General features: G+C 32.5%; 1 protein-coding gene across 6 annotated transcripts in view; it reads left to right on the plus strand.

Annotated features, from left to right (window-relative positions):
• NiPp1 (nuclear inhibitor of protein phosphatase 1) overlaps nucleotides 1-15151 on the plus strand; it is a 164972-nt gene that overhangs the window by 92824 nt on the left and 56997 nt on the right. For 5 of the 6 annotated variants that reach the window (XM_090409962.1, XM_090409965.1, XM_090409964.1 and 2 more), the window contains one exon: nucleotides 9148-9301. In XM_090409962.1, the coding sequence (XP_090266088.1) occupies nucleotides 9154-9301 (148 nt within the window). In that variant the 5' untranslated portion in view covers nucleotides 9148-9153. Of the gene's footprint in view, nucleotides 1-5383; nucleotides 5431-9147; nucleotides 9302-15151 lie in introns of those variants that run through there. The other variant, XM_090409963.1, reaches the window with a different exon arrangement.

Consider the following 15151-nt stretch of genomic DNA (forward strand, 5'->3'; position numbering starts at 1 on the left):
ACATGGACTTCTCATATAAAACAAATTGGGAATAGTAAGTCCACGTGGACACCAGTTCAAATTTGACTGTTACTATTCCCAATTTGTTTTATATCAGAAGTCCATGTTTTTTAACTTTTTTTTCCCCCAGTTCTTTTATAGTTATTTACACACCTGAAGAAGTCGATGTTCCGACAAAACTAGTCGTGTTTTATTAAAGTTTTTATCATACTTTTCTCAGTGTTCCTATTCAGTATAATTATTATTTTTTAATATATATATATATATATATATATATATATATATATATGGGGGAGGGGATAAACATTGTTATTTGTGCACTTAAATTAATCTAAGAAAATTTCACAGAAAAGTTGTGTACTATACTATTACCACTTCATGCAGATAGATTCCTTACTAATTAGCATCTTAGTGTTATATCAACAAAAGCTTACATGGCCCTGTTTAGTTTTTGGGATTAAAGTAGCCATTAGGTGTGCTTACTTCTACTATTGAATTGCACTGTGAAAAATTGTCTCCACCATCATGAATTATCCTACATTATCCTATACTTGTTAGTTTAGCATATAATTTTTAAAACGATCTGTCTAAATTAGTAAAGGATGTTAATAGGAATATATATACATAATTTATGGCGATGTTTGTACAAGCAGAGGGGATGAAAGGTGTAAAATATTCTCTTATCTGAAATATTATTAGCTTTTCAATTGAAGTAACAACCTATGTGCATTAGGACTTGCATTTGAGTCTCATCTTATGATATTGATCAAAGTAAGAATACAGTTTCTTGTATGCCACAATTTTGCTGGACAATAAAAAGTTGTTCCATTCTTTCTCAGATCCAGTTTATTAAAATGTGAAAGCACACTTTGTCTGAACTTGGTATTTCAACTTTCATGTACAAATATCCAAATGGGATAGGACTATCTTAACCAAACTTCAGATTTTGGACATTGCTGCCACAATGATTGTGCGATTAACTCTCATTATAACAAAATCTTGCAGACTACAAGTATAGTTGATAGTTTGCTGTAGTGACTTTCCTATGGCAGAGTATTGTGCTTTTTGTTTGTACTTTTCAGTAGATGTTTGTTATAGTGAACAAGTTGTTTATAATGGTGTTTGCTGAAGAGAAAGTCAATTGTATATTTTATCTGCATCACTAAGGTAGTTAATGAAGAAGTACTATATCGGTATTTCCATGATTTACAACATTATTGTTATATATTGTCCAGGATAAAATAAAGCATGATGTAGAAATTTAAGCAACAAGTATGCAGTGCTTCATATGCTGAAGTCTGTAGGCAAACTTAGTAATTTGAAAATATGGAAAATTGACAGCAGAAGAAGTTGTTGCATATCATTCATTTCCTTTCTCAAGTGTTGATGTTTGCTCATATGTGAATAGGGAGTAAAACAGCCACTAATTTGAATGTGCTAAACTTTGTGTTTTTCCACACGTACAACGTATATTGTTTTTTGACTTGCAGTATTTTACCATGGCTGACCATGCTGCAACATTGTTTCTATACTAGTTCATTGAAACATAGTTTTGTTCATGCCATATCTTTCCTCCATTCTTTGGTACCATTGGGAAACATCATTATAACTTTTACACTTGGTATGTCAAGAGTGTTGTACCATAATGCTCTTACTAGGCAAATAATTCTAACTCTTACACATATGATTTTCAATTTTTCTCTTTTTTTTTGCATTTTTCCAAGTAACTGATTTCTCATATGATCCAGTACTTAGGAAATACCCTGTATAATTTATAGATAATTGTTTTTTAATTTTTAATTTTGATATTACATTATTAATTTATTTGAAGTTATAGCACTAATTGACCACAGATTTGTGACCATTGAAAGTTTTGTTTATTCAGACACAAGTTAACTCACTTGTTAATTATTTTATATTCTGACAAATACTAACTCAAAAGTCAAAACATCTAGTTTTAATAGAAGCTAAAATTTGACCATAACTTTCAGTTGCATCAATTGTTTAAATATATAAATATTGGTTTTATTTGGTTGTACTGACACTCTGATTGATGCACCTATTCACTTCACTGACTGAATATAAAAGTTTTACAAGAAACCAGAATTTATTGACAGTTGTATCTTTAATGTTTCCACTCCCTTCTACTTTTTTTCATAATTGTATATGCATAGATACATGTAATTATTGTTCTTTCTTTCATTTGTATAAATTCATATTTTGTTTGCTTAAACACTTCATGTTAGTTGCTGAATTGTTACCAGTTAAATTTCCAAAAAAAAGATAAATGAATGAAAAAAGGATAAATAAATATGCATTAAACATGTCCAACTTATATTTCTTCATGACTTGCATACTAGGATGGAGTCACTAGTTAGATGTTTATGCACAGTGTAGCCTGTTGCATTTCCTAGATCAAATGTATTTTGTTTGTAGATGTGTGTGAATTTTTTTTTGTCTTCCTGTTTGCAGGAAGGAAAAAAAAAAACCTTCTCACCTTCATATGAGATATCTAGTTCACTTGCACTTGAAAAGCCTTATCATCATTGGGATTCAATTAAGTCTGTCCAACAAAATGGCAATTGTCACAATGTCCTTGCAGCTACAGATAGATTGTAACCCTATAAAACATATGTAAAGTTTTATTTAGAAATGGAAATTTGAAATAAACAACTTGTAATCTGATACCCATTGTCAGTGTTCTTATGTTCATTATACCAGTAGCTGACAGGAGTAGAGCTCTTTCAGTCCATGGACTATATCCCATCCAAGAAAGGATGTCATGCTTTGTGCATTTCACTATTATATTGAGCTACCATTTGACTGGTTGTGGCCTGTCTTTAAAATGACTTATAACTATAGTCTCTCACATCAAAATGCTGTTTCTTTACCACAGGATATCCCTTGGCTGGATGGTTTTGACTGTTCTTTGTATAACTCTAGGCACTATTATATGAGGACATCCCAGCAGGGCAACTTCCATGATACATCAGCATGACTGACTGACTCTGATGTTCATACCATATTTAAAATCATTCTGAGGTCCTCAATGTAGTCTTATCACACTGAATTGTATGTACATACACACAATCCACAGTATCATCAGCCTGTCATCTGCTTTATATAGTCTGCCATATAATACTCTAAAAAAAATAGTGAATTCTGTGGATGATAGAGGAAGGTATATACCTAATGAACTGAAATCTTGGTCAATTATTAGCCTTGGAAAGTGTACCTTTTTAAAAAAAAAAGAAAAAAAGATCCAAATTAACTTATATTCCAATAATTTGAGTTTGGTTTAATTTTCTATATGTTCACTGTCTGTAATTAATACTAAATGAATATTTTTCTCTTAGATTATGATATTTTACTCTATATTTTAAAGACTTTAGTGTAATACGTTGAACACTGTTCTGTAGTCAAATAAAGTTTACATACTAGAACATTTATGCATAAAGAACAAAAATTAAACTAATTGCCAAAATAAAAACAAATGAGCATTGCATGGAAACATCTGATAGTGCAGTGGTACTTACTTACCAAGACAAACCTGTGGCAGAGGTGAATTACCAGCTATATCCAGAAATACTGATACAGTTGACACTTGAATAATGACTGTTCCTATGATCCTTTTGCAATAGTGAATTTCCTAAATAGGAAAGCACAAAGCCCAAGGAGTTTTGGTCAGCATGTTTTTGGGTAGTTTATTATAATAAATGAGTTTGCTATAATAGTGTTTGCTGTAGTGTGAGCTGACTATAACAATTAGGATTGGTTTGTTTTGGGGAGTATAAGATAGGCATTTCTTTTTCTTGAAGTATAATAGTAATGAGTTTCCGTTTGTTGTTGATACTTTTTTTTTTTTTTTTTAAGTTTATCCTTGAACATTTACCCTTCAGTTCACCACTATTTAGACATAGATTTAGATTTATGTATGAGTATTCAAAGGACATTTTTATATCTTTAAGTATCAGAATATAGTAATAGATATTGTATGTATATGCTAACATGACATCACTTTAGAATCAGCATTTGTTAACTTATTATTGGAATTAAATCATCCAGCACTGTGATATGCTTCTGATGCATCATAGATACAAAGGTACATGATGTGGTTACATAAGCAATTTAAATAACTGATAGCATTCTTTGATTTAGATCTCAAAAATAAACCATGTTTTAAAGAGCTATATCAGAGATAGATGATTTGAGGTTTCCAGAGTTGATCATTTATGGAACTGCATGGTTAACTTTTACAAGCCTAACTGTACCCAGCAATATAAATAATATCCACTGACTAAAATGGATGATATGTTAGTCACATAGAAAAAATCTCAAAACATTGTTTATTGCATAAACCTAATGCTTCAAGCTTTTGCATAACTGCACTGCAAAGATATTAAATATCAAATATGAGATTCTCTTTCTAACTTAAAATCTTCAAAAAGTTATTAAGAAATTAAACATTCATTCTATAATAGTTTGGATGCTTAAAATGATATTAACATTTCTGATTATAAAAATGTTGAAGATTAGATTTTAAAGATAGCATTTCATCTTAGTAATTTATACATTTGTGTTACGTATTGCTTCCATTTTAGACTGACTTATATCTTCTAAAACTTGGGCTTGTATTCAAAGAAGCTATTATTAAAGAAAAAAAAAAAGTAGAGATATCTAATGCAAAGGAAATTTTATAGTATTAAAAATTAGTATTAGGTCATTCTGTAGATAAGTGATACCATTTATAATAATAGTGATTGATTTCTGAAGATCAGTCGCTCCAGGCATGCTATCCATTCATGCCACTGAGGGTCTGTTACTTTCTCTTTTTCCAGGAAAAGTTTCTTTTCCTTTAAAAATTCCATCGTAATTTGTTTTATGCACAAAACAGTGGAATTGTTTTGTGTGTAAAAAGCCTAAAAAAAAGTATTTGGCTTAATCCCAGTGTCTTGTTTTCAAGTTTCTATTGTTGGCTGTAATGAAATGTCTCTACATTATTATTTATTCCATGAAAAATGTTTTTTATTAGGTGAACAGCTTCCTCTGGATCTCATTTGCAGTCATTTAATGATAACTATGAATAGAAGAAATTACATGTAACCAAATAAGCATAAAGAAAAGAAACAAATCCCTTAGGGAACATCCCCCCCCCCCCCTCCCATATCCAGAAACTGTCACATGTGGCTCATTGTCTCCTATAGGTCATGTCATCCATGTTAAATTAATTGCTTGATCAGTATAGAGCATATCAAATTAAGTATCATCGCTTATTGCTTTGTGTCAGAATGTAATCTCTATTACTTCTTTGAATCTTATGTAACTTGGATGTAATGTGACGTTTTTCTAATAAACAACATTCTGGTTTTCTTTCATGGTATAGAATGCTAATACTGACTTCATCACCAACTCCTGATATGTCTCCTTAAGGTGTGTATCAAATACTATGACATTATTACATGATTACCTGGAGATTATTACTTCTTTTTTTTTTGACAATTTTCTTCATAATTAATCTACTGTTTGGCAGGTCTCTAGTATTGTCAGATCTTATATTTTGACTTTCTAGGATTACTCCTGGTTTTTTATCAGTCTACTTGGCCTTCCTTTTTTTTTTTTTTTCATGCCATAAATAAAAGGTTTACTAACCTTTCCAATAACATTTAACTAACCGTAGTTAGATTTGCTAACAATATCGGATTTCTTCCTAATATCTTCAATTTTAATTATTCTACTAATGATGATATCTGTTTAATTCCTTTAATTGTTCTCAGAATCCTCATATCTGTGATCTCTTAGCTTTGATCAACTTTTATTTCTAATCCAAACTTCATATCTCTAAGTTAAAATCAGTCTGAATGCTGCTTTTGTACTTTGTACTTCTAGTTTATTATTTGGCTAATTTCTTTCTTATTCCTTATAAGGTTGATTATAATTCTGACTTTTGTAATATATGTTTTTATTTTCTATTTTTCTTTTCCCAGTGTCTTTGATGATATCGTCACTTCTGTAAATTTCTCCTAATCTCTTCTGTCTTTTCTACTTAACATATGCCAAATGCACACTGAGTTAATAATGATAATGCCCTTTGGTTGGAAAGACCAAGGTTTGATCTTATCTAGGATGCAGTAAACCATTGTAAGAGCTTTTCAGCTGAAGGTGAGTTAGCTGTTTTTGGCCTCTTTTTGCAGAATGAAAAATAGGTATTTCATTCTGTAAAACAGGCATACTGGCCAGAAGGAGCACGTAACAGGTAAAAGACATCTTCGCCTCTGTTGTCTAGGCCAGTGCTTCCTAAACTTATGGATGTAAAGACCCCTTTGGAAAAATTTAAATATTTCACGACCCCCATCGAGAAAAAAAAATTGTAATACAGACATATACTATTATTATTCAAATTAAGTGGATATTGAATCCAACATTATTTCAAAGCCGAATAGAGAAACTACTAAAGTTTCATGCCAAATATAGAAACTATAAAAGTTTTGACGGATCCATGCATAAGCAAACCTTTCATCAGGGGAAACTCATAGTAAAGGTGGAGTAAGCTCTGATTGCTATCCTTGGTATTTCCCATAATGTAAAACACATTTCCTAGCGGAGATGTATGATGTTATACATTATGATGTTATTGCACTACCCGACCAGTTTCGACCTTCATTGAGGTCTCGTCAGTGGGAGCCAGACCCAGATGTAAATGTAAATACTCAGGTTGAAGTAATGCAGAACTTATACTTTACCATACGAGTTGCTAAAAAAGGTGTCACATCACAAAAGGCACCGAGAATTACTGAAATAAAGAGCCAAAAGGCTTCACTTCGGCGATGCAAAATTATTCAAATCAATTAATTATAAACTATTCAAAAAATTAATTATAACTTAATTTGAATAATTTTACATTGCCAAAGTGAAGCATTTTGACTCTTTATTTCAGTATATATTATTATAATATTTATTGTATTTATATTCATTACACAGCAGATATTGCAAGTATTACGTTTTTAGCATTTTACATGCACATTTGACATGGCACCCTTAGTCTTAAAACATTTTAAATTTGTTTTCATTTGCATTATTTCACAGTCCCCCTCAACAAAACTAACAGCCCCCAGTTTGGGAAGCATTGGTCTAGGCCATAAATCAAAACAACCTAACCTTGTACAATAAATTTAACAGATGCTTGATTTTCATGATCATTGCATGCATAGGATATGAGTTTTCATAACTGCAGATATTATTTCATTAAAATTCTGTCTTGATTCTAAAAAAAAATTAATAAACTCTTCAAATTCATATTTTCATTGGACTTTTTTCAAACTTTTGTTTTGAAAATTGAAGCCACTCTTAATTAATTTTTCTTATTATAACATACAGCTTCTAATAATAGCTTATTTGACATTGAAAATGGATTACAGAACGAAATTAAAAGAAGAATACAGTTAGTCTGGTATTCATTTGGGAAATTGAAATACGTCTTCAAAAATAACTTACCCATCTGCCTGAAAAGCAAAGTATTCAACCAGTGCATATTACCAATACTCACCTATGGCTAAGAAACCTGGTCACTAACTAAATAAATGGAAAAACAAAATACTGGTGATAGAAAGAAGAATGGAGAGAATCATCCTAAGAATAACACTAATGGATAAAAAAGAGTAAGGAACAGACCAGATCACAGACAAAAGTCTTGGATGCAATAGAAATTGTAAAAGCATCCAAATGGAGATGGGAAGGACATCTGGCTTGAGGAATGGACAATAGATGGATCAGAAAAGTAGCAAAATGGATACCAACCAGAAAGAGAAGACAAGGACACCAAAAACAAGATGGGCAGATGAAATAGGAAAACTGGAAAGAGATGGATGGCAGAAGATTATGGGGGGGGGGGGGGGGGGCTTCGTTCAGCAGTGGATTAGAAAATGGCTGAGATAAAAGAAGAATAATAGCTTATTAGTAAAGCGCGCATATGGAATCTTATTCATTCAGGTACTAGCAGTCTATTTACCAAAAAAAAAAAAAAAAAAGGATGGCTTCCATCATCATTTACTTATATGTACCCGCAAGAACTATACAGGATAATGCTATAATATTACACAATTATTTTTACATTATTACAAGCTTCTTATCAGTAATTTTTTTCCAAATTAATTTGTTTGTCAGGTTTCCAGTTATTGTCAGAATTTACCATTGTCTTCTAAGTACTACTAACTGCATCAATTTCTCTAGGTCTTTTTACCTGGTATCAAATAAGTATGTTACATATGTTGTGTCATAGTAAAATAAGAAATCAGAAGTGATGAAATATTAATTAATATTGGACAGTTCAGTTAATAATAGTAAACATCCAACAATGCAGAAAATTGCTTAGATATTGAACCAAGTAATATTTAGTAATATGATGTAATGTTCATAAGCAAGCCCGTTGCATAAACGTTTACTAAATTACTGTGATTTTTGAGAATTAAACTTTTTTGTCATAATTATTGAAATGCAGTGAAATGTTTATAATTAACTTTTGTAATTAATTCTCAATAAAGTCAACATTATATTTCATTAATTAATATTAAAATAATGTGATAAAGAATGGTTATAACTAACCTAAAAATATTTACAAATAATACTCATGGAAGTGTACATTTAATCGTCTCAGTAGGCTTTTTAAATTTAATAGTAATCAAATAGTAATTAAAATTTGCAGTTTTTTTCCATTCGTTCCTTTCCAGCAGCTAATAAAGATGTCTCTTGTTTATTACACAGAAGTACATAAATTAGTTAACAAACCCTTCTGATTCTTTATGACATCAGTCTAAAAAAAAAAAATAAAAGTCAAGGAAACAATCAAAAATCTTTACTTTTATTGCACAAGCTGCAACACAATAGCTAAAATAATGATTTCTTCAGTTATTGTGTTGTAGCTTGTGCTGTCATAGAAGTAAAGTAAATTGATGTTGTTGATTGTTTGCTTGGAAACTTTTGTAGTCTAATGTCATAAAGAACCAGAAAGAGTTGTTAAATAATCTGTATAATAAACAAGAAGTGTATATTTGTTGATAAGTTTCACAAAAATAAAAGAACATGCATGAACACAACGCGCGCGCACACACACATATATATATATAATTTTTTTTTTATATACTTCTATTTTAGAAATTGATGATTGATGAGAAGAAATGCTATCTTTTTGGACGGAATCCTCAGTTGAATGACTTCTGCATTGATCATGCTTCATGTTCCAGAGTACATTCAGCCTTGGTATATCACAAACATCTTAATCGAGCTTTTTTAGTGGATCTCGGAAGTAGTATGTATATTTTGATATAAAGAATTGGTCATTCTATAGTATTTTAGAATTATTATCTACTAATTGAATTTTTATGCCATTTATACAAATATTTATAACAGAATAGAATAGTTGCTATTGAAATAAATGGAATAGCAGCATTGAACAATGAATTAAATCATTGTACTTAATGGTATACATGATCTTAACATTTCAGAAATGAGCAATTGTATTATTAATTTCCTCCAAATAGAAACAACCTTTCATCCATCCTGATTTCCTTACCAGGTTGACATTTTGACTCCTGGTATCTCATTAGAGATTAGATAAGATGGAACCCACCATCACTCTTAATTTTATATTAGCAGATCACCTGATTTGATGACTGTTGTTGCTTCTAGATGTATAAGTACAATTTTATTCTAACTATAGCAAACAAGTTGTAAGAACCACAGGAATAGTTCATTGTTAATAGATGCTGTGGTGATTTTTTGGAATGACATACCTGAGAGGCTTCAATAGGAACTTTTTAGTTGAGTAGTTTGTCAGTGATGTTTGCTATAATGAGAATCATCTATAAAGTCTAAATATTTTTCTCTGTAAATGCCTCTTAAATGGATATGCTGAGAATTGTCTTCTGTATTTTTTATACCTTTTTTTTAATATTAATTTTTTAAACAAAACAGCAGTTTGAACTAAACAGTACTTGATTCATTTCATCTTTTCTTATTTTGGTATGAAGTTTTGCAGAAAGGTATATGATTCATATACCTTTCTGGTATATGAATTATAATGAAAATAGCACAATATAAGAAGAGGAAACAAATATAGATGAAATAGTATGAAGTGATTGAGTATATCTAGCTGCAAAGACATGATTTCGATATTCATCAGTAAATGAAAATCAATTATGCCTGCCAGTACCACCATTAACTCTGAGCATTATATTAGAACAATGCAAAAATTTAAACATGAATTCAAAAAGTGCATCCTGATATGCATTTATTTCTCCAACAAGACAAATGCAACCTTGTACACATTCATGAACCATTGCAGAAATGCATTGCCTTGGTTTCGCCATCTTTTGGCCTATACAGAAAAATTGGCTGTCTTGTATCTCTTGACAAAACTGTAGGAACATTTGAGGAGACACCACTTTCTGCTAGATAGTGAGGTCAAGACAATAAATAGAGAGATATTTATTTTCCATCTTTCTATCTATTCATTGTGATTAACTTATGAAACTTGTTAAAAACTGGTAGATATTGTTTCACAATATCTGTGTCTATTCTACCAAAAAAATGAAATTTAAAATATATCATAAAGCATTGTTTTTCATCATGTTTACATATGACTGCCTGTAAATGTCATTCGAGCTTAAGATCTTTGCCCTGTTTATATAATTTATTGCGTACATTGCCTAATAAAACATAAAATGTAAACATATTTTAACAGCCTATATGCATATTTCTCTGTTGTTTCATTGAAAAATTTATCTGAAATCATTTGATAACTTTACCAAAATAATACATTTCTAGGTAAATGGGGCTTCTGAAAATCACTTGTATATACAGACTGATAGAATTAACTAGATAATTATTACAGTTGCCAAGATTTATTCTGATATTCCCATCGTAAGTCAGAAATTACTATATGAACCATAAGGATGTGTTAGCAGTTGGCATTCCTGACTGCTAAAATGTGCAAATTCATTTGTTTTCTTATATTTTTTATCTTATTTTTATCTTTGGTTTATAATGAAGTGTAAAAATTGTAACTTAAAATTACTGTAAAATTGTACTTCAATGAATAATGAAATATGAGTATATAGTGCTTCTTGTGCACTTACCAGCAAAATAATTAGTTGGAAACTAATAGGGGCAGGAATAATTCTTCAAAGCTGTTGCTTTATTAATTGGACAATTTATCAGAATAGGCTAGAACGTCATATGTTTTTGAAGTAAAAAATTCTTTAAATTCAGCAATTGCAACAAGCATTCTGAAGATGGTTCACTAGATGCATAACTTGTGAAAGGTCTAGACTTATCTTTGTGTGTGTGGGGGGGGGGGTGAAGTGAGATCAGGAGTGGCTTCTTCAAAAATTTGTACATTACATTCAACTTTATCTGCAAAGTTTGCCTTTTTTCTGCATAAATTTCTGTGTATAAAACATTTGCAGCTTTTTTTATTATTATTATTTTTTATTTTGGGCCCATATACAAGAGGTTGGCTGGTCAATCTATAGGACTTCAGTAACGTATATGTGTAGTGGGATGGGAAAGGAGAAACTTTTTGACATTCGATTTAAAAGCCTGTGTATTGTATTCCTTGGGAAATACATCAGGGAGAAGACTGTTCCACAGTATAGTAGTAGCAGGGATGAAGGAGGTGGAAAAGAAACTTGTTCTGTGGGTTTCAAGGTGTACTGTGAAAGTATGTTGGGTAGCAGCTGTACGTGTTCCAATGGGCTTAGTACAGAGTGGGGGAATTATTGATGCTGTTTCAGCTGAACGTTTTCCATGGAAATATTTATAGAATATACAAATTGCAGAGACTAAATGTCTATGTGAAAGTTGAGGGGGGGGGGTGAGTTTAAGAGATGGATCATTTATCAGTCTAATTGCTCTTCTCTGTATTGAGTCAAGCATTTTGAGGGAGATTTTAGGAGCTCCACTCCAAATGTGAGAACATTATTTGATAGTTGGGCGGATTTGTGATTTGTATAAGGTTAACAGCTGTTTTGAGGTGAAGTAACGTCTTGAGCAAAAGAGAAATCCTAGTTTTTTGGAAGCTGAGGATGCAATGGTTGTGATGTGTTTATGCCAGGAGAGGCCTGATGTCAAGGTAATTCCAAGGAGGGAAATTTCATCTTGTCTGGGAATTTGAGTGTTATCAAAAATAATACTGGGGGAAAATGGTTCTTTTTGGGAAATAAGACAGAACTGAGTTTTACTAGCGTTGAAGTTGACAAGGTTATCTGAGCCCCATTGGGGATTGCTTGGAGGTCCGAATTAAGGGAAGTTGTGATTGATGTTCTGTGGGTTGAGTTGTGTAGGATAAGGTTTATCAAATGAAAGGGAGGAGTGCAATGTGCTGTCATCTGCAAAACTGTGTATTAGGTTGGAGGTCAACTGAAGTAGGTCATTAATATACAGAAGGAAGAGGGTCGGTAAGAGAACTGAACCTTGTGGGACCCCAGCATTAGCTGGATGGTGAGAGGATAGGGAGCCGTCTACCATCACATCCAGCTTGCATCATTTGTGAAAAGTATCACAAAAAGAGTAACTTTAAACAGATAAAATACCTCTGCTAATTTTTTCACTATAAACCTTTTTGAGTGGCAGGCTCTATTTTTTTTTTTTTCTTTTTTTTTTCTTTTTTTTTTTTTTTTTTTTCTTATTCTTCTGCTTTTTAAACTGTTTTTCTGCAGTTTTCTCATGCTTAAAGTTCTAGAAGGTCTTCATTTGAGAACTTTTTTGCCATAGCTTCCATCAGCTGCTGTACATATTTTCAACCTCCAACTCTCAGGTAGCGGCACTACCTTGTCAGTCTGTCAAATCCTGTGGACATACGAACATACATTTCAGTGGCTTCTTCTAAACACCATAATGGTAGCACACAATTTTCATATTTGTGTTAATCCCGTGGATGTTGGTGAAATGTTTGGAAGTGTTTATTTACATGGATTTTGTTGGATTTTGTAGTATGTTATTATTTTTGTACTTTTTGCTGCATTTTTGATAATTTTTTTTTTTTAATTATATTTTTGGGAGATTTTTTAACTACAATAACACAAATTTTTATCTTTTTTTAATATTAAAATATTGGGAAAATTTATATAATAGGTGCGTGCAGTAGTGATGGACTTGCAGACATGACTCCCACATAGGCAGTGCCTCCTGCAAATTGTTTACTTGGACTCTTTTCTGCACAACGTAGCAGAGTAAACAGTAGCAGAATTAATTGCCAACTGATTAGGAAGCCTCCCAAAATGTTACCAACAGGTTCTGTCCTGCGTACTATCTGACAGCTGCCCTTCGGAAAGCACTTTACTACTCTGCCCTCAAATGGAGGAAGTACACTGGCTTCTTAGTCCAGTAATTACAGTGTGCAGAGCATGTTCAGCAAGGCCACCACTTACACACTGCATAAAAGGCGAAACAGAAATTGGAGACCCTATACTAGCGACCAAAACACAGCACCACTTTATACCTACAATAGGTAAAGTGGTTTTCACAGTGTGATGAAAGTCATCGTCCCTAGAGGTCTAGTTGGCATTTCCTCCAAATAGGGCAGGTGGCTGTGCTTTTAAGGCTACAATACTCATCTAACCATAGTCTTATTTGTAAAAACAGGCAGCATCAGAGGAAGATGGGATTGACTTGGCTGGGAGAGGTTATATTAATATTATCATCATATGGGCACCTCCATGGAGTCCCAAGTCTGGAGACCAAAACCATCCCTACAATCTATCACATCTCTCCTTAAACCCATTAACAGACAAAACACTCGCAACTGACTCTGACAACCCATTCCACTCATTCACGACTCTCCAAACATAAAACCTAGTTCTCACCCCCCCCTACTAATCACATCCCCCTTGTTCCGACCCCCTGTAGTAGCATTGAAACATTTCCCCTACATCAATCCTATAAAACCCTTAAATCAACTTAAATGTTTCAATCATATATGCTCTTTTTCTTCTATCAACCAACTTCTACAATCCACACACACCTTCAATCTATCCTCATGGGAACTTTCTACAGACCACTCACCATCTGGTCACTGGCCTCTGAATCTTCTCCACTGCTTCCTCATCCCCAACAAACCCAGGAGACCAGATCTGAGCACAGTAATTCACATGTGGGCAATCAAGGCCTTATAAAGAGGAATAAAATAACTTCCTGATCTTTACATGCTAATGTGTTCTTCAATAACCAAGTAATCTTATGGGCTACCTTAGCAATATGGTCTCTAAACTTTAACTCTTTGTCTACCACTATCCCTAAATTTCTAGTTTCGTCTATTTCCTGGAGTACAGTGCCATTAATATGATACACGGCTTGTAATCTATTTGTTCCAAAATGCATAATTTTACATTTCTCCACATTAAAATGATACCCATTATCTTTTGTCCATGCTGACAGCCTATTTAAATCGTCCTGCAAGCTCTCCACATCACCTTGATTAACTATTATTCCACCTAATTTTGCATCATCAGCAAACAACTGAATATTTCCTTTCAGCTTATTTCCTATCATTTATGTACGAATTAAGCATTAGTAGTCCCAGTACTGAACCTTGCAGCACATCACTAGCCACCTGTTTTCACCTTAATTCTGCTCCTCCATTAACCACTTCTCCCCAGCAGCCATCCTCTTATTCACATAACCAGTGTCACATCCATCTCCATTTGTTCTAATTTGTGTAACAGTGTTCAATGTGGTATTCTGTTAGATTCCTTTGCAAAATCCAGCAGAATCATTGTGCCATTTTCTTTATCCAACTCATCTGCTACTCTATTATAAAGAGTTAGTAAATTACTAAGGCATGACTTGATCCCTCACAAAGCCATGTTGCTTCTCATATAGTATCATATTTTTATTTACCATTCTTGAATTCTCTTTTTGATCAATTTTTCCAGTACTTTTACCACCACACCTGAGATACTGATTAGTCTGTAATTTGCTACTGCAGTCTTTAGAACCTCCCTTATGCAAGGTAATTATTTTGCTCTCTTTCCACTCCCTTGGAAGTCTGCTAGAGCTGAGACTTAAAGAACCTAGTCAGAGGCATTGCTACTTCCCTTTCACATTCTCGCAAAATGTGAGCTGATATCCCATCTAATCCTACAGCTGTATTCACATTGAG

Source organism: Typopeltis vanoorti, chromosome 20 (assembly GCF_054136105.1).
Source record: "Typopeltis vanoorti isolate ZY-2024b chromosome 20, IOZ_Tvanoo_1.0, whole genome shotgun sequence".
NCBI lineage: Eukaryota > Metazoa > Arthropoda > Arachnida > Uropygi > Thelyphonidae > Typopeltis > Typopeltis vanoorti.